General features: G+C 38.0%; 1 protein-coding gene across 3 annotated transcripts in view; it reads left to right on the forward strand.

Annotated features, from left to right (window-relative positions):
• The window catches only part of CROT (carnitine O-octanoyltransferase), a 19,031-nt gene extending 6,283 nt beyond the window's left edge, over nt 1-12,748 (forward strand). For all 3 annotated transcript variants that reach the window (XM_064408940.1, XM_064408952.1, XM_064408945.1), the window contains exons 3-17: nt 388-512; nt 1,449-1,630; nt 1,814-1,938; nt 2,505-2,613; nt 4,071-4,164; nt 4,258-4,383; nt 4,802-4,903; nt 5,515-5,598; nt 5,698-5,805; nt 6,053-6,183; nt 7,465-7,588; nt 9,431-9,509; nt 10,308-10,401; nt 10,574-10,693; nt 11,815-12,748. In XM_064408940.1, coding sequence (XP_064265010.1) covers nt 388-512; nt 1,449-1,630; nt 1,814-1,938; nt 2,505-2,613; nt 4,071-4,164; nt 4,258-4,383; nt 4,802-4,903; nt 5,515-5,598; nt 5,698-5,805; nt 6,053-6,183; nt 7,465-7,588; nt 9,431-9,509; nt 10,308-10,401; nt 10,574-10,693; nt 11,815-11,935 — 1,724 coding nt within the window. In that variant the 3' untranslated portion in view covers nt 11,936-12,748. The remainder of the gene's footprint in view (nt 1-387; nt 513-1,448; nt 1,631-1,813; nt 1,939-2,504; nt 2,614-4,070; nt 4,165-4,257; nt 4,384-4,801; nt 4,904-5,514; nt 5,599-5,697; nt 5,806-6,052; nt 6,184-7,464; nt 7,589-9,430; nt 9,510-10,307; nt 10,402-10,573; nt 10,694-11,814) is intronic.
• Nucleotides 12,749-22,474: the final 9,726 nt, after the last annotated feature.

The raw sequence follows: 22,474 nt of genomic DNA on the forward strand, positions 1-22,474 counted from the left end.
TAGCTTGTAGTTGCTGCAGCAGGGTGGCAGATGTGTGCTCAATGTGTTAATTTACAAAGTTCCTGTAAATTTAATTACTTGGAAGAACTGCATAGTATTTACAGATGTAAATATATTTGATTTAGTTATCTGTTAGGTATTTCAGGTTTTCAGCAATTGCTTTAGTCTGCTATCATTTGTATTTATTTAAAAGTATGTATTTATGTTTTATTAGAACATACTGTTTTATTTACAGACTTTTGAGAGATGTTTAAAAGGTGTTTTCCCTTCAAATACTTGTTTTAGAAAAATTAATTCTCATTCACTTCCTTGCCTGTGAATATCTGAATCTTGGAATAAATCTTAGTATTCAGTTGTCTTTAAAATAAAAACACGTTCTTTTTACAGTGAAGCCGTTTCTTAATGAAGAAGAATATCAAAGAACCGAGGATATAGTTAAAAAATTTGAAAATGGCATTGGAAAAGAGTTGCATCAGAAATTACTGGAAAGAGCTAAAATGAGAAGGAATTGGGTGCGTATTTAGATATGTGAGACATCATAATTCCGTGTAAGGAATCTTAATTCAACTGTTGGAAAGTTGGTTATTCAGGATGTAACTTAAAGAATGATTTCACTTTTTAAAATCTTCATCTTCCTTACATCTGCCACTTGACCTGTGGATATGAACTCATTCACTTGCATATGTGTCATTTGTTTTTTTCAAAGCTGAGTGGCTAAGAGAGCTCACTAACTGAAATTTAAAGTTATTTAAATAAATCCAGTTTTTGGATGCTGTATCTGACCGTCTCTCTTTCTTTGATATCTCTCCCTTCTCACTCCACCCTGGGAAAAAACAAAAACAACAACAACAAAAACAAAACCACAAAAAAACCAACCCTGGAATTTAGATTTTGCTTTCTTTCTTCCCAGAAGGAAACTATGTGGTAGCATTTTAAAGTAGTCTTTCAACAGAGAAAGAGATACAAGGAAGGTCATTACCAAGTGGAATTTATGAGGGCTTTTTAAATCCTAAAAGACACACTCCAGAGTGAGGATTTTCAGATGGCGGCAGAAAATGTGCATTACGAACTGTCTTTCTCAGATCCCTTCTCAACACAAGTTTGGTCTCCTTCAATTCTTCATGGAGTAGTCTGTGATATTCACAGCAGCCACAACTGACATCAGCAAGAATCTAAGATTATGAGTATCAGGAAAGAAATATCATAATTGACAGTTTAATATTCTTAAGCAACATTGAATTTTATTTCAAGCTTGAAAGCAGAAGCGTTAAATGTGTCCTTATCTTCATCAGTTAGTTTTGAACCACTGTCCTGCCTTGTGTTATATAGGACCTACTATACAGAGCATTAAAATAAAATAGTAAAAAGCAGGCAGTTGAACAGTCACATAATTATTAAAGAATTAATGAATAACAATAAGTTCTGATATTAAACATTTTTCATTTCAGCTGGAGGACTGGTGGCTGAATGTGGCTTATCTTGATCTTCGTATCTCAACACAAATACACTGTAATATGGGAGGCCCTGGTCCCTATATTGAGCACTACTGGCCACCAAAAGAGGGCACTCAGATAGACAGAGCCTGTCTGAATATATGGCACACCCTGAAATACTGGGATCTGCTACGAGCGTAAGACTTTAAAAAAAAATTACTGATCATAAATATTGATAGTCTCTGTATCCCTTAATTGCATATGTGTGTTCATGTCCACTGGCATGCATTCTTTGCTGTAATAGCCAGGTTTTTCTTACCTTGATTTAATTCCATCATTTTAATTTCTCTTGCTTAATGTTGCTGTGTTTGTTACTACAGAGAGAAGGTTGCCATAGAGAGATCTGGGAATACTGTTCTGGACATGAACCAATTTCGAATGCTCTTCTGCACTTGCAAAATTCCTGGACTTACCAGAGACTCTCTTGACAGTTATTTTAAAACTGGTAAACAAATAAAAATTGGGGATTAATATAAGCAAATGATGTTTATTAATATGCTAAAGGAGTGGTCAGTTTAACCATAAAATTCTTGCTTTCTTGAGTGCTAAATCAGCTACTGGTTGTAGAGTGTTCATATAATGAAGCAAAGAAGGTGTCTCATCTTTTTGGTCCAATATTTACTCCTTATCAAATTAGAGTAAAAGAAAGCTCTTCTTCAAATTGTGTATAACCAACCTGATGCCTATAATAAATATGCCAGCATTAAGAATTTATGAAAGACAAATTCTGTGAGTTAAGTATGTGTGCATTCCGCAAGGAGCACTCATTTCAGCAGAGGAAGTTCCTGCCTACAAGAGACACAAATAAATGAAATTTTTTGTTAGATAATGAAAATGACTTGAAGCAGTTTATAACAGTGAAAGTTATGTGTGATCTCTGTTGACTTTTAAAATGTCTTCAGGTTTGCAGAATTGAACAAAAAAGAGTCTGTAGGACTTGATGAGTTTTTTCTGTATTTGTCAGTTTATCCCCAAGGTTGGATTTTCATTTATTCCTGTTTTTCATTATAGAGGCTGAAGGTGAATGTCCATCTCACTTGATAGTCCTGTGTCGAGGTCGAGTGTTTGCATTTGATGCTATGCATGAAGGCAGCATGCTGACTCCTCCAGAGATTTCCAGGTTTTCAGAATGCTTATTTTAAATGAACTGTCTTATTTAAACTACGTGCAAAAGAGAATTTTTTTTCTATTCCCTTGACCTCAAAGAATTAGGTGTGAAGGAGACTGCAGCTTCTCCTTTAGCTGAAAATTTCAGATTTGAGTAAATCCTTGTTCAGTGGATGGCATTTTCTTTCTGTGTACTATTGTGATACATCTGTAGAGCATCATACAAAAGGGCTGAAAGAAGAGACTTCAGTGGGAAATACCATTTTTTATCGTTTCTTTACATGGAAATAGTAGGATTACAGCTATCATAATTCCTTCCAGGTACAAAATGTGTTGCTACTTAATCATTATCAAAGTTGAAGCACTCTGATGTGTTGAACTCTCTTGTTACACACAGATGTAGTTTCAGCATAAGTCTCTTGTGACTTATTTAGTATCTATATGCATTTCCTTACTAAAAAAGGGTTGTTAATTTTTCCAGGGAATAACTTAATGCAATTGTCAAAGTGCTCTTAGAGTGCACAGCAGAAGGCTTGCAATTAAAATTGGCAAAAAGTGGATGGCCAAATTCCTCAGACAAGACAAACCTAAGAGAAGCTAAAAATCACTTTTTAATACTTTAATATTTTTTAATATTTTAACATATGCATTCGTAATTTTTGTAGTTGTACCTGTTAAGCCAGTAACAAAGAAATGAACACTTGGAATACAGGCAAAACCCCCTGAATCTGTTGTCTATAGGAAGGGAAGGTTGGGTTTGGTTGGGGGGAGCTTTTTTTGTTTGGCTTTATTTTTGTAAGGTCATCATGGGTGTCTTATGTTTTTGATACTATGTAACTAGTGATCAATAGTGATATTTAATAGGCAAGTGTGCTAGAACAAAGAGCAAGCCAGATTAAGTGCTTGTAATTTGTGGAGTTTCTTTAACATGGAGAACAGCGTGCAAAACTGAATTTGTGAACTGAAACTTACCCCTCTGTTAATTTTTCTTCTAAAGGAAGAGGCAGGAAGGTAATTGCTCTTGCATAGTTCAGAATCTACATTCAGGCTGTACTGTAGCAAGTGTTCTGCTTTAAGGTTTATCTTGAGGGGAAGATTTGCCCTGTGTGTGATGAGCTGCTGTAGAAGCTGTAAAGCTGCAGTATGGCAGATGTCTGCTGCTCTGAAGTCTCAGCCTGCACTGTTGAAGTCTTAAATCTAGTTTTAAATTAAGTGTGTAATAGTGTTTTAGCACTATAATTTTTTATGTGTGTTTGTATTGGGCTCATAGATGCTGAGTGACTGAAACCTGAGCAGGTGTTCAATTGTCCTTAGAATCTAGGGGAGCTGATTCATGCTTCCTGAAAATTCACACTGGCTTGTGAATGTTGAACCAAAATTCCAGCTTTGCAAAAAAGAGAGAGAGACACAAGGTGACTTTTGCCTTCTCTCCATCTGTTGTTAACTTCAGTTTTTGAAATCTTCTTAAAGGCAACTTAGGTATATACAGGAGAAATGTTACAGTGAGCCAGATGGACCAGGACTGGCAGCCCTAACAAGCAATGAAAGGACCAAATGGGCAGAGGTAGGAATACTTCAGCAGCTGGTTCCTGGGAAAAGCATTGTGATCACTGGAAGAACATTATTTCACTTAGCCTTGTCTTTTTATGCCTTCTAGTTACGGGAATATTTGATTCATCTTGATCCAAAGAACTTAACTCTTCTGGAAAAAATTCAGAGAAGTTTGTTTGTGGTTGGCCTTGATGATTGTAGTCCTCATGCAACTCCTGAGGACTACACCGAGGTAGCTAAGAATTTTTGATTCATATCTGATAATCGTTACATAAAAATTTCTCCTGCATATATACAGAAGTAGCACATCTTGCTCTTTCAGAACAGTAAAAAAAGCAGATAAATATTAAAAAAATGTGCTTTTTCGATCCATAGGAAAACTTAAATAATTTTAATTGTTAGGTCATTGGAACTGGGAATGGCTGAAATCTACCTTCATAACATTTTAGTCCTCTATCCTTCAGGGTCATTAACTTTTTATCACACTTCTAATTAATAAGTTGGCCCTAGTCATGTTTCATCTTGAACTGGATGAAAATGTCATCTGTCAGGGAGGTCTTGCCGTCTTAATGTAGACTAGGTTTAGCTTACAAAGACTGGCAGTGTTCTTGGTGTTTTTTAGACTTCACAATATGTTTCTTCTGCTTTAGCTTACAAGGCTGGGACTAGCAGGTGATCCGACTGTGCGCTGGGGAGATAAATCCTACAATAGCATATTCTTTTCCAATGGAACCTCTAGTGCATTCTGTGATGTAAGTTAATTTTTTTTTCCATCTTCTGAGTACTTATTTACTGAATTTTCCCCTTCAGAATATTATTTTATGTGCTTAATGTGTTACTCTAGTATAGCCTTGTTTATCTGGCACCTGGTCTGGTAAGTTTCCAAAAGCAGTCTGCTCTCTCATGGTGTTTACTATTAATCCATACTTGAATTAACAACAGGATCTGAAGTCATAATCTTATTTCTGAAAGTATTTAATTACAAGTTCCAAAGGAAGAAATAGAATATGCAAGAAGGCTTTAAATTAACTCTTTGTTTGATGTATCCATTTAAGTAGCTGTGTTTTTTAAACTATGTTATTTTAAACTCATTGCATGGCCAGAAGGGCTTATATTTTTCCTTAAATCTGCCTTTTCATGGCAGTAGTACATTGTACCTCCCTGTCCAGCTGCAGAACAGTTAAAATGGTGGGTGGACTTAAAATACTCCTGTATTTATTGCAGAACTGTAAAACAAGTCCAACACTGGCCAGTAAAGCTGCTAGTCAACAGGGAAAAGAGCAGGATAGGGAAAAAAGCAGAAGAGTTTGATCTTCTTGCTGTTATGCAAAGAAATGTAATATCTTCTCTTATCTGATTCTAGCATTCTCCTTTTGATGCCATGGCTTTAATTACCATGTTATCTTATGCTGAAAAGAAGATCATTGAAAATGAGGGAAAATGGAAGGTATCTATCTTTTATAAACTTCCAAGCTTATCAGTTAACGTATCTTTTCTTATGGATAACATTTTCTGGTTTTGCATCTTTCTGTCTTCATCTTCCCAGGGATCAGATAATGTGAGGGATATTCCATGGCCAGAGGAACTTGTATTCACAGTGGATTCAAAAATTATGAATGAAATCGGACATACTAAAGAATTATATTATAAGAAGGTGAAATTTACTCCTGGTTCTCTCAGTTGTTAATGATACTATTTTTTTTTTTCATTCTATTTGCATGTCTTTAATTGGTCTTTTTTCATGCTGGAGAACAGTAATGAATAAGTTCCTGATTAATTGATTAATTTAACACCATGGTTAAATTTGTTACATTGTGATTTATGTTGAGTGTGTTTTATTTGCAGTGGTTGAAGTTGTGCTATTTCTTGACTTCTGTTGTTTTTCTCCTATGGTATGACAGGTGTCTGACTTGCAGCTGGTGTCTTATGCCTTCACATCCTTTGGCAAAGCATTGATTAGAAAGAGGAAACTTCATCCCGATACATTTGTGCAGCTTGCCCTTCAGCTTGCTTATTACAAATGCCATGGACGGTAAGAAAATACCAGCTTAGGAATAAAAAACTAGTTTCTTGAGTAGGGGTGTGCAGTGGCTTTGCAACACTAGTATTCAGTTTGCCATGGGGGTGTAAGAATGAATAACTAAGGTGTTTTTACAGTAACAGTTGCATAGAGCCATACTTGCTTCAGAAAAATTGTGTTCTTGTGCCCATAGGGATAGTACACATACATATTATGGAGTAGATGGTAGAGTACAGTCTGTGAAAACTTGAACTTGGGCCATACAAAGGAAACACGGGCAAACACGAAATGCACAGTGGGTCAGGATTCTCTAATGTCAAATAGTTGCTCAAATGTAGAACAAGAGTTTTGTCTGTAGCATGTGACAGCCACCAGTAAAATGTTTAGTCTTCTAAGCCTGTAAAAGGCCTCACAAACTTCAGTGTCTCACTTTTTTTAACAATATTGGGTGTGAAGGTTTGGGCAGAATAATAGAGATGAAGATAGTGACCCTTCAAGTGCCTGCCTCTGCATTTCTGGATGTGACATTTAATTTTGTATTATTGATTCAAAGGTGTCATTCTTCTTGTTACTGGTGTTCCCAAATTTCTCTTTGCTAACTAGCACTCATTATGGCTTTTGTAAGTAATTACTGACCAGCAGAGTATTGCTTGCTTCAGAAAGAGGAGGGTTTCATCATAGGAGTGTGATGTTTTGTCACTGTTGAGATGTAGCTCATCATAACAAAGGTTGGTAGATCTTGGTTTGCTGAACATCAGGACATTAATTATCTGACTAAAATAGCCTTGGTCTGTTGTAAACATGCAAGTATATTCATGTAGGTTGTATATTAAGTGATAGACTGTAGTAGAGGTGGAGTTGCCCCATGTAAAAGCTGGATGGATGTCAGTATAGAGCAGAGAAAGTTTTGACCTTTCCCTCTAAATGTTTTGGAACACACTGCTCATTTCAAATGTGTCTCTTAATTTATGAGGGTTTAGATGGTGTAGGTGGAAGTACATGGTGAAACTGAAGCTTGTGTAATGTCAGCTGTTTTTGCCAGAGGCTAGTAGATCTGTAGTCTGCAGAAAATATCCATGGCAGTGCAGTCTTCTCAAGGTATGAGTATAGTACTGGTGCTTTTTTCAGTCATCTGTTCCATAATAGCACATAGAGTTGCTTTGTGGCTCTTTCTCAGAAACATAACTTAAAGAAAATTAGTGGTACTGGTACATGTAACTGAGCTTGATGTGCCCTTGAGACAGCAAATAGTTTTAAGTTAATGAGACACTCTTCCCTAATTTTTGTTCTTAGTCCGGGCTGCTGTTACGAAACTGCCATGACCAGGCGTTTCTATCATGGCCGCACAGAGACCATAAGACCTTGTACTGTGGAAGCAGCGGAATGGTGCAAGTCCATGCTGGATCCTTCTGACAGTGTAAATACTGAAATCCTACTTCAATTACTATGTATTTAGAAGGCCTGTCATCTGAACCACTTCAAACTTGTTTTTGTGTTGTCTCATTGATTGGCATCTGTGCAGGGAGGCAAATTTTAAATGTTGGGTTGCTTGAATTCTGATTCTGGTCATTGTCACTGAGATGTGCTGTCATGTGTGGGCTTGCTTGATTTTGTGTCCTATTTACCTTTTGGTTTCAAGAATGTAACTGTCTCAAATTACATTCACACTGATTAATTTCACACCTCAAAAAGTTAATGGGTTGGAGCCAAAATATTGTGCTATGCAGTTGTTCTGTTGTTTAAATTTTCAAGTGAAATCAGGAAATGTTTATCAGTTGCATTTGAGAGCAAGATTGAAAGATGTTTGTGTCCTAGCAGTAACAGGGGTATATTCCAGAGTTTGTGTCTGAGTAGCTGAACTGGAGACCTTTTCTTTTCCCAGCAGCTACCCTCTGGTGCTTGGCTGGCAAAGCAGGTCATGCCTTGCTTGCCAAGCAAGAGCTCTTTCTCTTGCCCTCACTGTACATTTCTCAGAGCCTGAGAAATTAAGCAAGGAGAAAGTTTCTGAGACAAAGGGCTACACATCTTTTGAATAATCAAAAGTTCTATATTATTAATGCATCTAAAAAACATAGAAGAAGACTGCTGCCAGAAAGCATGCGTGATTAATAATTTTGGCTTTAAAGAGCACATTTTCCTGGTCTTCACTGGCTTCTTTTGGCATGTACAGCAGTTTTAAAACTCAGTTTTCTGGCCATCTTCCAAATGTGCTTTCCTATTCCAAATATGGATTTCTATTATTTCCCTGCTCCTCAGTTACCTTCTATCCAATTATCAGGCTTCTGTGGTTACACTACTACTACTAGTGTGTAACTTTTTGTGTACCCTAACTGTAGCCTTTTTTTGTTTGTAATGTTAAATAGCATCTCCAAATATCTCCCTATTGTTGCCTTGTTTGGTTTGGTTTTTTTTTTAAATACTAATTCCTGGAGCTTAAAAAACCTGTTCAATAGTATTGAAATTAATGTGCTTAAAAGTCTTTGTTTATGTAATTTTTAATACCTTAAAGTCAGATGATTTGAAATAATCCTTTTGTCTTAAATTTTCTTTTGCCCCTTGTCAGCTTGATAACTTGATTTTTATCCAAATCAAGTGACTTCTGTCCTTGTTTCACATTCTCTGCTGCAGCCTCTTGTGTGATGAATAAAAGGATAAGTAGTCCTTCTTAAGTAGTCAAAGAGATATCAAGATCTAAGGTCTTGGAAGTCAAGATCTTGAGCATCTACAACTGTTTCTCAAGGTCTCCTTTACCAAAACCATGTTATTTGTATTCTTTCTGACTTACTATATAAGTTTATATTAAAACTTGGAAAAACCGTAATGTTGGGCAGAATTGGCAATCAGCAGAGAAAATATGGGAATGCACCTGGTAGGAGCTGATGTCCTTCTGAATAAAAGGTATTGTAGAAATTGGGTTTGATCACTCTAGTTCACACTGGCTCCTTTCCATTGTTTCAGATTATTTGGGAAAGAGCATGAGGTTTAGAATACTGTTCAGTTCAAAAGTGATCTGAGTAAGAGAACAGAGATACAAGAAACAAACAAGTACATTTTTCTGAAAAGGGAATTTGGGTTTGAGAAAAAGGGTTTGAGAGAGGTTCTTATGTACCTTTCAAGTTCATCCATTTTCTTCTATATAAAATTGTTAGGAACTATGAAAGGGAAAACCTGCTGATCTGTGATTGCTGACTTGTTACTCATTTGGATTGAATTTTCTTTTTCTTTTTTCTTTTTTTTTTAATCCTGCCCTACTTTACAGAATTACCAACGGCTACAACTGATGCATAAGGCATTTGCAAAGCACAATAAAATGAGGAAAGAGTGCGAAAATGGAAAAGGTACTCTAGGATCAAAATTTTTGGTCTTTTTCATGTGGGTGGAAAGGGAATATCATTGTGTGCTAGTACATTTTCTTTGTCTGCTTATTTAACCTGAATAAAAACTACCACTTAACATTTTATACTTTAATTTTGGGGAGAAGAGCTAAAACCTGTTCCTTGTACCAATCCTTGTATCCCAAAAATATGTTCACTTGGAATATTTATTCTGTTTTTCTGCCCAGCTAATCATTACTTTGGAATACCTTCCAGTCAAATATGTGCTTGGCTGAAAAGTGAAAAGGGTGGTCCTTAGGACACAGGAGAGATTAGGGTGAGATTATAACCTAGCTGTGTTAGTGCTGTACACTATTCTGTGAATAAGAAAGAGCAGCTGGGAAATGAACCTGGTAGACGCCATACTCTCCAGCCTTCTTGGTGTGTTATCACAACTCGGAGCAGTCATGGCCCTGAAAGCCTTTTCACTGTGTTGATGTAATTGCCCATGGACCACTTCCACTGTGAGGAGCTCTTCCTCCTTGACTGAAGTGGGAGTTTTCATGGGTTTTGTTTTCCACAGGGACTGTGCTGCATCTCTGTTACTGAAGTAATTTGCTTTTGAGCTCAGTGCTGGAAGTTGAAGGTGTTGAAGACCTCTTAGATCAAATATGTGGAAAATATTTTTGGATGCTACAATATGATTCTGTTGTTTTTCTGTCCTTCAGCTGCTATTTGAGCTCCTAGCCATCCAGACCAGAAGAAGCAGAAGAACTGGGAGTGCTGCTGTTAACGATTCAGTATTTGCATTTTTTTTGACAGGCTTTGATCGTCATCTTCTGGGTCTCCTGCTCATAGCACAGGAGCAAGGACTGCCAGTGCCAGAACTGTATGGGGATAAGGCCTTCACAGCCAGGTAATTCATATTCTTGTCCCATGGGAAGTTGTATCCCTTGATTCCAAGGCCTTTGCTACATTGGCCTATGTGTGCTGATGTCTTGATCTCTATGACAAAATAACTTTCATAAAGTTCACTTTGTTTTAAATTACTTTCAACAGTGCTGCTTTTGTTTTGTGTTGTTTCACAGTGGAGGAGGTGGGAATTTTGTCCTTTCAACTAGTCTGACTGGCTACACTAGGTTTAGTGGATCTGCAGTCCCTATGGTACAACATGGCTATGGCTTTTTTTATTCAATTAGAGATGACAGGTAAGGATATAATTTCCTTTTGAATATGGCTCTGCATTTGACACAGAGGAAAAGGCAGCTAACAGGTAGAATGAGGAAAGGAAAATACTGAAGAAATACAGCTGAATGTGTCAGAAGAGATTGAGAAGTGAGGTACATGAGAGTAGAGGCATTGGCATTCTGGGAAAGCACACGTGGGAGGAAGTGGTGGAGGGCAGTGAGTACCAAGATACTGACAATAAGCAGAAATAACGAGTAGGGAAAGTGAAAGAAGGGAGCAACAAAAGGACTTTAAAATAAGTTAACTTTAAAATAGGCTGTCATTTTAGGATCATTTTGTAACATGTAAAGATTTTTTTTTGGCTGAGCTAGAGCAGATAAGAGGACAGGTGAGCATACTGCCCATCATTCTTGGCAGTGACACACATCTTGAGAGGCTAAAACATTTCGCTTCACTTCTCCATTGATTTTGATTTGAAATTAATTTTGATTTGAAATTAATTTTTATTTGAAAAGATTGAACTTTGACTTAACTGGTCTTATGGAAAAAAATTACTGCTGTTTTATGAAATCTAAAACCATTTGGGTTAGAATGTGTAGAGATAAATTGCTAGTTTAGGTGTAATTCAAATGACTTCTTCCTAAAGCTAGGCAGGGCTTGTGTGCCCATTCAAATCAGTTTGAGAATACAAGCCATTAATACTTTGATCTATGGCTCTCTTTAAATAAATAAAACTAGATCAAGATATACCTTTTATTAGATAAATAGAAAAAAGTACCTAAAACTTTAAACTAATTGTAGAAAAAGAAGAAATATCATTCACAGCATTTTCAAATATAAGGAGAAAAGTTGTGTCACTGTAACTGTAGTAACACTGTAACTCTGTCACTGTAACAATGTACTAACAGGTACTTAAATCAAAATATTTGATTTCAAGATCTGTCAACATTATTGCTTACTGAAGGCACTAAGGATCTGAGTCATCTTTTAGTGTTGAGACAGTGACAATTTTTATTTCAGAATTTATGTCAATAATTTACTTCAGAATTTATGTCAATAATTCCACATTTCAGGACAATTAAACTTTATTCTAGACCTTGACAATTAAGCACAGTGACTTCACTGTTTTCTATATTGGTAGGATCGTTGCTACCTGTTCTTCTTGGAAATCCTGTCCAGAGACTGATGCAGAAGTGCTGTGCAGAACTCTGTTCCAGTGTTTCCATGATGTGCTGCAGCTAACACTTACAGCTCAGCTGTAAGCTTGGTAACAATGTAAGAGGCTTTGCAAGCTCACAAGTTGTAGGTAGTACTTAAAAACGAAATGCTACTCAAGAGTACTGTTAAATTCAAGGCATTTAATGATCTATGTGACATGTATCTATTATTGTGAGATTTACTGGGGTAACAGTACCCATTTAAGAATAATGTAGCCATTTGCAACAGCAATGCAAGCAGTAGTACCTTATCTGTTTAGAACTATGCAATATTAAAATATGCCACAACAATGCAAACATACTTAGGGATGGGATGCTGTAGTGGGAAATTGTGGGAGACCTGTATTTATGACCTTAGTCGTCACACGTAGAATAGTTTGTAATCTACTGATAGTGTTTATGCCAGTTCAGCACTTAATTGTGTACTTAAAAGTAACCACACTCTCCTCTTATGTGATTATGCTTCCTATTCAGAGTGGTTAATGAAACAGAAAGCCTCCATCAGGTTATGTGGTATTTTATAAGTTCCCTTTCATTTTTTGCTATCAGGATTATACCAAATAAATATTGTATCCATGAAGGGGGATGTTCCCACTACATTTGTAGTATGAGAGCACTACAGTTTGAAGTATTTTGAAAAAGAATCACTCAATAATATAGACAGAAAGCAGCACGAGTTTCAGATTTTTCAATTTTTGTTCTCTAGTGAACTGTGAATATCTGCTGCTTTACACTAATAATGCACAATAAAACTAAGCACTGAATACAGTTTGATACAGTTCTCAGGATTTTAATACTTGATTTCTCTGAGCAACTTTGTATTTTCCTGTTATAGAAATAAAATTTTCCAAAAATCAACCTTGTCTTAATTAATTTATGGTTGGACTGTTTAACATAGTGTCGCGACATTGTGAGAGGAAGATGATCTTGGTGACAGGTGAATTTGAAACAGAGATTCTAAAGTTCTCATTGTTTTTCCTCTAGCTTTTAAAGTTTCAGGGAGATCAAGGACTATTATGTATTTTACAGAAACAACTCAATTTTTAGCTAACATGGAACCACTCTCTTTGCCCTCTGGAAGCTCTGTTGCACACTTTTTGTCCACAGTATTAGGAACACTCCATCTTTTGGTTTCCTCCCTCAATGCCTGACACATCTCTGCAGTCCAGGGTGTGTTACACTGTGTTTTGTTGCCTCAAAAAATGGTCTTCTCATTTCTGCCTTTGTTTTCCTTGCCTTTCCTGACCTACCTGTATGTCTTGTCTCAATTACATCTGACAATCATTCAGTGTTTAATAGTTTGAGATTTTCCAAAACTCACATAGAGAAAGAATCCATTGCTGTTCTGCAATACTTATAACAGCCCAGCCTCTTTCTCAGAGCTAAATGACCTTCTGAAATTACCTTCTGAAATCTCATGGGCAGTGTCTTTATGATGCTGTGATTTCTGTAAGATAGATTAGGAATTTGGATCGAGCTATGCATGACTATTTTTATTCTTTATTTTATTAAGTTCTGTCTGATAGTCACAAACTTTCACCCTTCAACTGGGTTAGTAAACTTGGTTGCAGTTGTGATAAGGACAGTTTACTTTGAACATTCATTCAAAACAGCCTGCAGTGTGTAATTTTGCATTTATTTGCATTTATTTTCCATACACCTACTCCTGCTTTTCTGAGGATTTCTGGGAACATAGAAATCCCGACAGAAATACAGAAAAAGCACAACTTTTTCAGTAAATGAATCATTGAGAAAATGGCATTTAATCACCAGCATAACCAGAATTTCCTGTTCAGCTGACACAGTCTGAGCCTTGCCTAGAGAAACTGAAGCCAGAAGACTATTCAGGGAGAACAAATGTAAATTCTGTGAGTTGTTAGAGCTGCTTGTTATGTGCTCTGGAAGCATGAATTCTTGAATGTGGTATTAATTTCCTTGTTGTGTAAAGCATTTCATCTCCAGTGCCTCTGCCCTCAAAGCCTCCCTGTTTTTGTGCCCTTCTCCATGAGCACAGATGCTCTGTGCTGCAGTGCTGATCTCAGTGCCTGGAGCTCTCCACCCAGCCCTTAGCTTTCAGTTTGGCAAGTCAGTGAGGCTTTTTCAGGACTGCTTTGTACTCTTTAATTTGAAGAACTATGAATTTTGTGCTGGTGGAAGAGGGTTGGATTCTTAAAGCAAATGTTCCTCATTATTAGTTATGAGTTTTTAGAAAACTGTTTATGGAATTGTACCAAACCCACACGTATTGAAAACATCTTTATCAGTCTTTATCTAAAAGACTGAACCTGCTGTGTTGCTGCACTTCAGCAGCTGGTACTGCCCACTCTCATGCATTTCATTCCCACTTTGAGCATTGGCCAGAGAAGAATAGGTGCATTTTTTCAGTCCAGGGCTGCTGCTGATTCTCCTGCTCTGCAACTTTGCACTCTGAACCACAGCAGTCTTGTCTGCTTTTTGGCTGGTGGAGAGGTGGTGAGCTGTCATGATTCATGTGTGACTTTTACTGTCTTTATCTGACAGTTCCTGACAGTCTGCACAATAACAGGTGAATTAAAAACTAGTACAGCAGCTGTTCTCACCTGTGGTGCCTCTAGTCTGTTATCTGTGATAGAGCAATGACAGAGGTGGTGCTTCTATGGCCTTGGAAGTGAAAAACTTTATCCTGATGACTAGTTCAGGTCCCTGTTTGTACATCTGGGTTGCGGGACAGGAGACAGTGCTCACTGTATTTTCATTTGCCCCAGAAATCAGGTCAAACAGACTTTTCCAGGGTCACAGCCTGACCCTTCTTTTCTGCTGAAGCAGATCTTAATTGATTAGTTTTAGAAATTGTCCTAAACAAATTTGACAAGTCATGCACTTTCTGGCTCACTTTTAGCAACATGACAAACTGCTCCAAGTTCAGTCCCACTCATTGCAACCCAAATCCCAAATAATTGCAACTTAATCTACCAAAGAGTTCCGTATAATCAAATAACATGCTGGATAATTTTGTATTTCAGTCTTAAGCACTAAGAAAGGATGTACTCGATATACACACTTAACACCCAGTCAGGACCTCAGTTTATTGCTGTTTATGTTAATTTTTAAAAAGAATATTTCAATAATTTTTTAAGAAGCATTCAGTACCTTTAAGAAGCATTCTGTATGATGCTTGCAAACTTTGTCCAGATACAAGCTAATTTTTTTTTCCTGATTCAAAGTAACAACAATTCAAGTATTTTCCATGGCTGCTGAAGCAGTCAGTGTCTGGGAGCAGATAATTTATTACAAGAGAAATAATTTAATGGATATTTTTAGACATAATCCAATGGATAACTGCAGTGTAAGTATGTCTGCATCCTGTTGAGAGCGTAGTCACAACATTTGTGGATATGCTGCTATTCAATATATCTAATTAGACTGAATTACAGCATTGAAGTGGAGACAGCACACATTTTAGCAATGAGAGCTTATTTTCCATTGGTCTTTTGTGATCTGTCATGAGGATAATGCCATGGGGCTGTCAGTGCTCTGGGATGCACTGAACAAGCCCACATCACCTGCAAAGGCTTTTGGAACTGCAGGGTAAACATACATCCTACATTGTGAAAAGCAGCCAGTGGTTTGGAGTTATTTGGGTAAAGAAATTATCTTTCACAGGGTATATTCTCAGCATTTTTTGGAAATCAGGAGTTTTTCCAAACTCCTAAAGGAGAAATTCTAAATCCAGTGCCATTTAAAACACCTAAAGGAGAACCACTGTTCATTCCTTAAAATGTAGAGACACATTTTCCTGGCTCATACAGCAGTTTGGCATCTAATCCCTATTCATTTTATATCTTTGAAAATCTTCCTGTTTTGCATAGAAGAAAAATAGTAGGAGTTCTCAAAAATTATTAATATTTTAAGCTAGGTACTCAGTCATGATTGAAAACTAGAGGAAGTTCATGTCTTAATTTTCTTAATGCTCCTAAATAGTAAGATAATCTTTCAGCTAATTAATATCAACAGTAAGTCTTATAATAGCAGCAGTTGGTTTAGCCTTGGTCAGGAATCTAGCAATCAAAACTCAATATGTAAAGCATCTTGGAAATCAGTTTTTGTACAGTATATTCATTAAGCACTAAATTCACTACAGCTTGTAATTTAGTTTCAAAGTACTAGTTTTGTGGGAGAAGAAAATTAAAAATTATCCACTGGATATGTGAATATATCACTAGATATATCTAGAAAACCAGTCAGGATGTGGGACTGAAGCTCAATTCTTTCTCACTTTCTGCCAGCCGTGTCAGACTTGTGCACTATGGAATCCCAGTGCCTTCACAGAAGCTCCCCGGAGTGTCTGTACCCCTCTGAATTGCTGCTCATGGATTGTACCAGGAGATACTTATCAGAGAAGTGTATGACAAATTTGGTGCTCATAAAGAAGGCATGAAATTAATTTACTCTGTTTTAAATATGTCTTTTCATCACTGCCTTTTAATGAGAGTAGTTTATTTTTACCCTCTGGTGTGTGAAGATGGAATTTCTTGAGAGGCAGTATTCCAGTAAGAACCTTACTTTTGAAAAAGTAGATTTCTACCTAGAGCTAAAAATAGATGCTTGAGACTTGTTTTCCTTCAAGTTTGCTTGATATACTGGGAGTAAAACATTTTGCTGAATTGCTATGGAAAGACATGTTTTAAATATTGCCAGAAACTGATGATCTGCAAAAAATTGTTTTGATTGATATAGTCTGCCAAAACCAGATATTCAGGTCACTGCTTAACAGTCATGTTACTCTTCTTACAAATACTCTCCAAGGCAGTTGGCCTGAGATGATAATCAGCTGTAAACAACGTGGCTATCAAATAACTTTGACATATTTCAGTGCATTAGAATGCACTCAACAAGGTTACTAATTTGGCAAAACTTTGTGAATAATTAGAGACAGTGTTATGAATTTTTTTTCTTTGTTACCCTATCATGTAAAGAAGAATATGTTTATTTTTTTTAACACATATTCTTATAAAAATAAAACTTTCTAACTTCTTATTTTAATGTGTGACAGAACACCTGTAGGCTTGTGAATCATCAGCCCTTACTGTAAATGTAAAAACAGCTTGGAAGTAAACATGACTCAACCTTCAACTCAGTAAGAAGAAGGAAAAGCTGAGAAGCTCTAAATATGTGAGCTAACCTCCAAAAACTTAACCCATGCAGTTAGTAAATCCTTTTTTCCACATCACTACTTCTACATAAGAAGTAGAACAAATGCTTAGACAATCTACAAATAAAAAACACAACAGACTAATAGAATCACAGAATAATTAAGGTTGGAAAAGACCTCTGAGGTCATTGAGTTCAACGGTGTAATCAGCATTGCCATTTTCACCACTAAACCATGCCTCAGTCTCACATCTGCATTTGTTTTGAACACTTTCAGGGTTGGTGACTCAACTACTTCTGTTAGAAGCCTGTTCCAATGATCAATAACAATCTCAGTGAAGAAATGTTCCCCATTATCCAGTCTAGTGGCCATTTAGGATGGGGAGGTTGCATCAGTGGATGAGGAAAGGGCTACAGATGTCATTAATTTGAACTTCTGAAACCTTTGAGACACACCCCCCACACCCCCCCAAAACATTCTTCTCTCTAAATTGGCAAGACATGGATTTGATGAGAGGATAAGTGGATAAGAAATTGATTGGATGGATGCATCCAAGAGGGCAGTGGCCAAGGGCTCAGTCCTTTTGGAAATCGGAGACCAGCAGTGCCCCTCAGGGGTCTGTATTTGTACCAGTGTCATTGAATATCTTCATTCATGACACAGTGTCATCGAGTGCACCCTCAACAAGTGCAGTGGTGCACCAAGCTGAGTGGTGCAGCTGACACACCTGAAGGACACCTGGATGCCATCCAGAGGGACCTGGACAAGCTCAAGAAGTGGCCCATGGGAATCTCACGAGATTCAACAAGACCAAGTGCAAGGTGCTGCACCTGGGCTGGGGTCACCCCCAGTATCAGCACAGGCTGGGGATGAAGGGATTGAGAGCAGCCCTGCCCAGAAGGAGCTGGGGGTGCTGGTGGATGAGAGGCTGGACATGGCCCAGCCATGTGCACTCGGAGCCCAGAGAGCCAAACGTGCCCTGGGCTGCACCAAGAGCAGCGTGGGCAGCAGGACAGGGAGGTTTTGTCCCTCTGCTCTGCTCTGGGGTGAGAGACCCCACCTGGAACACGGCACCCAGCTCTGGGGTCCCAGCACAGGAAGGACATGGACCTGTTGCAGTGGGTCCAGAGCAGGGCCACTGAGATGGTCAGAGTGCTGGGGAGCCTCTCCTGTGAGGAAAGGTGGAGAGAATTGGGTTTGTGCAGCCTGGAAGGGGTGGCTGAGGGGTGGCCTAATTGCAGCTTTCCAATACCTGAAGAAAACCTTCATGAAAGATGGAGAGGGACTTTTTACAAGAGCATGTAGTGACAGCATGAAGGGGAATGGCTTCAACCTGAAGAAAAGTATGTTTAAATTAGATACGAGGAAAAGATTCCGTGAGGATGGTGAGGCACTGGAACAGGTTGCCCAGAAAAGCTGTGGATACCCCATCCCTGGAGGTATTTAAGGCCAGGTTGGATGGGGCTTGAAGCAATTTGGTGGAATGAAAGGTGTGCTCCCCAATGGCAGAGGGGTTGGAACTGGATAATCTTTAAGGTCCCTTCCAATCCAAATCGTTTAATAATTCTGTGATTCTGATTCTTTACCTCTCCTGTGGCAACTTGAGTTAATTTTCCTCTTGTCCTCTCACTTGTTACGTGGGAGGAAAGGCCGATTCCTACCTCACTAAAATCCTTTCAGGATTTTCCTTTGAAGCAGGTTCCCAGGCTCCTGCTTCTCTTCCTGGCTGAGAGGAAGGAATGAAAATCAGAGCAAGAAATTGCAGGGCATGGTCAGCTACACTGTCTCATTTTCATGCTTGTTACTGATGGTTTTTTTACACTGTCTCATTTTCACCCTCTCATATTTTCATCCTTGTTACTGATGGTTTCTATACAGTGTTTTTTCATCTTAAACCCACAGACAACTGCAAGGTGAAAGAAAGAGAGGTAGAAGTGAGGTGCTCTGAAAGGGAGCAAACTGAAAAAATAAAGACAAGAAAGGAAAACAGAGTGCTGGAAACCACTAGGGAGCTCAGATGCAGGTTTGGCACAGGCATGAGGGAACCAGTACTTTTAAAATGCTTAGTATGCTACAAACTCGTTGAGGACACAAATGAGTAACTCATGTTTTCAAATTTCAGCTTCATATTTGCTATGTCTCCACTTTGTCATAATACTAGAACAAGGTGGACTTTGACTTGTTTGAGGGGTATATTCTTCATCCATCAGCAATGTCCCTATAAAGCAGCACAGTTTAGTACAACATAAAAACCTAAAAATGCCACAGAACCTACTTTTCTTGTTATTTACAGTTCCTTCTTATCTTTTTTTCCCATGTCCAGCAGGCATCTTCATTTGAGTCATTACTGTTACTGCAATAATTTGCACAATGTCTATAAGCAAAGTAATCATCTGCTAGCCACGAATCAGCAACAAAACATCCCAGTCCCAGGAATAGCTACAGTTTGGGCAATTAATGCTAGTCTGGAACCTGTAGCCTGGTAATGAATGAAACCATTGTAAATTACTTTAGTTTATTTGAAAACTAAACAGGAAATATTTGTTACTAGACAATTGAGATTTATTCACCAGAGGCCATCTGAAAGTGCTTAATCTGGCCTAAATATTCTGCAGAATTGGATGCTTTGTCTTTTGTCAGTTGTACAGATGTTTCCCTCCAGCCTTCTGAATCTTGTCTAGTATTCCTCCTCTGCTTCTGTATATTCACTCAGACTTGCAGTCCATGTTCTTAGGTTTTAGCAAGAAAACACAATGGCATTTCATAAATCTCATTTTTTTCAATATGTAGAACCATGACTTTAAACATGGCATTTCCTTACTTGGAGTCTGAGATTACTGTTTTTTTTCTGTGACCACTTTAAACAGAGGAGAAACAGTGCTGCAAAGAGAACAATCCCCATTTTGAGGCATACAATTAAGCATTTTGTGAATATTTTTAATAATTGCAATGTTTAGCATGAAATCACAATGCTGTCTACACATATAAGCAGATTGGACAAATAACTTAAGGTCAACATCCTCCTTGGATGACTCATTCATACTAGTGATACCTGGATTGAACATTATGAACTAGAAGGAAATGATATATAAAATATATTTTTGTGACACAAATAAATATTACTTGGATAAAAATTTAATAAATTATTAATTAATAAAACAACTTCAGTCTGCACATTACTTAATTAGGTTACATAAGAGAACTTAAACACTTCAGGTTACAACAGGATGACACACATAGTATGGTTTTCATTGCATGTAATAATAAATGCAATACCTCTAAACGTTTAATAAAGATACAGGAACATAAAGCTCCTTTTTACAGCAGCACAACCACATTATGTCATATTAAATGTAGCTTTACAAGAATTTTTTCTTGTGGATTTAACATGGTTTTGACAACCAGATGCTCAGTAAATAGTGCCATGGAAGTTGCCAATCAGGGACAATTACTTGGATGTATAACATGCATCTGCAAAGATTACTAAACAAGATACTTTCTCCTGTTATAAAACTAGAAATAAATCTTCATTCTCTGTGAGTTACAAGTACTGTGAGAACCGTAACTGCTGTGAAGTGTTTCTGAGGGTTGCTGCAAAATCTGTGTGGCATCTGAGAACACATATGTGAAATATTGTGCAGTGCTGGGAGATTTCTCAACACCACCTCTTCCTCATCTGGAAGATACTATTTTTAGGGGGAAAATGTCTTGTCAATTACATACTTTTCTATCTCATTAGCAATTCAAATTAATTGGTCCGAGGGAGCAATTAATTAGTGACTTTAAAATACATCTTTGACAACTGAAGTGTCTGAAGTAAATGTAAGACATTTGTCTTATTTAAATCCAGGAAGCAAACATATAATATTCATTCTATCTTTCCTCAGATTTTCAAAATATCAAAACTAAAATGTCACTGCCATGAAATAATCTCAAGTTTTTGTTGAGATTCAGCATGGTCTGAGAGACCTCACTTTCCTCCTGGGCTGCTCAAAGAAGTCTCATGGGACTTAGTTTCCAAGGAGGTGACCTATAATCCCTTCCCATGTAAACTGGAAAGAGGGGCCATCTGGGGCACCAGGGAAGAGGGTTAACAAACAAAGCTGATGTGACCCAGGTTGGCTCTGGGAACCTCTCAGGGAGAAAATGACCCTCTCTGGAGGCCAGGAGAGCTTCACTCAGCTGCATGGGCTGGTGAGTGGTGGGGTTGTGGATGTGTGAGACTGGCATGGCTGGGATAAACCACTGTCTGTAATGAGAGGATGACAAGGGAGGGAGGCGACCGGTCTCGTATCACATTGCTCTGCTTTCTGCTGCTTCAGGGGTCACAAACATGCCTATAAATGTGTCAGGTGAAAGTAAAATTTAATAGAAATTCAGAGGAGGATTGAAGTTATGCTGTGGATTGATAATAAGATGCTGAATACTAACATTTCCCTAAAATACGTGATGACTTAAAAAGAATGCTTGTTAGAGTGTCAACTGGTAAGGGTAGGAATGGCAACAGAAAAAGGATAAAAATATTTGAATTAGTTCCAGCTGTGCTAAAATATAAGCAGTGTGCAGTCCTCAGGGCAGGTACCAGTGCAGGCTGTGCCTCCCAGGTAGGGTTTAGCAGTTTCCACTGGGTTCTGTAGGGGCCTGGAGCAGCTCACCACTGCAGCAGCTGCAGGAAGCAGCCCATGTCAAGCTCCAGCAGCAGTGCCAGGGCTGGTTGCACACTCTTTTGGGAGTCTCAGTGTTCTACTCACTGCATAGCAACTGGAGTCAGCCCTGCTTCATGTCAGGCTGAGGACTTCCAGATTTCCTGTGTTGCTGACTGTTCTGCAGACAGCAGAGCCCTGCTTCTAGCCCCGATCCCTGCTGTGACCCTCTTTGTGCCTGCTACAGAGGAGCAGCCACAGATCAGTGGGTGCAGTTAGTCACATATCCAGGTCCTGTACTCTTCCCTAGTAAGTTTTTGTGGATCCTAGTCTGTACATGGAATTAGCTGTCCTTGAAGGCTGATCAGAATTTCAGATTCAGTCTTTTAGAGGACAGTCTACTTTCTCTGGTCCTCTGTCCAAAGGTGCTTTGATTTTATTAAAACACCTAAATAAACACCACAATTACCTTTGAGCTTTTCTACACTTGACTTACAGTTACATTTTAAACCCATTCTAAATATCTGCCTGGACCTGTTCTGAAGATTGAGCACAGCTGGTTTCTAAACTGAGCTAAAGGAATCAGTGTGCTATCTTTATGGTTAGGATCACAGGTTAATTAAACACAAAGACAATTTATGTCACATAAACAAACAAGCATTTCTAAAGCTCCAGAAAATGAAATATATAATACTTTTACCTGACTCAGAAGTGCTTTAAATACTATGGATCAAAGCCTCATTGTAAGGATTTCTCCAGTTTTGCCTAATGTGAAATCCTGTTTGAGGGAAAAAAAAAAGGCTTTTTTAT

This window comes from Passer domesticus, chromosome 1 (assembly GCF_036417665.1).
Source record: "Passer domesticus isolate bPasDom1 chromosome 1, bPasDom1.hap1, whole genome shotgun sequence".
NCBI classification, from domain to species: domain Eukaryota; kingdom Metazoa; phylum Chordata; class Aves; order Passeriformes; family Passeridae; genus Passer; species Passer domesticus.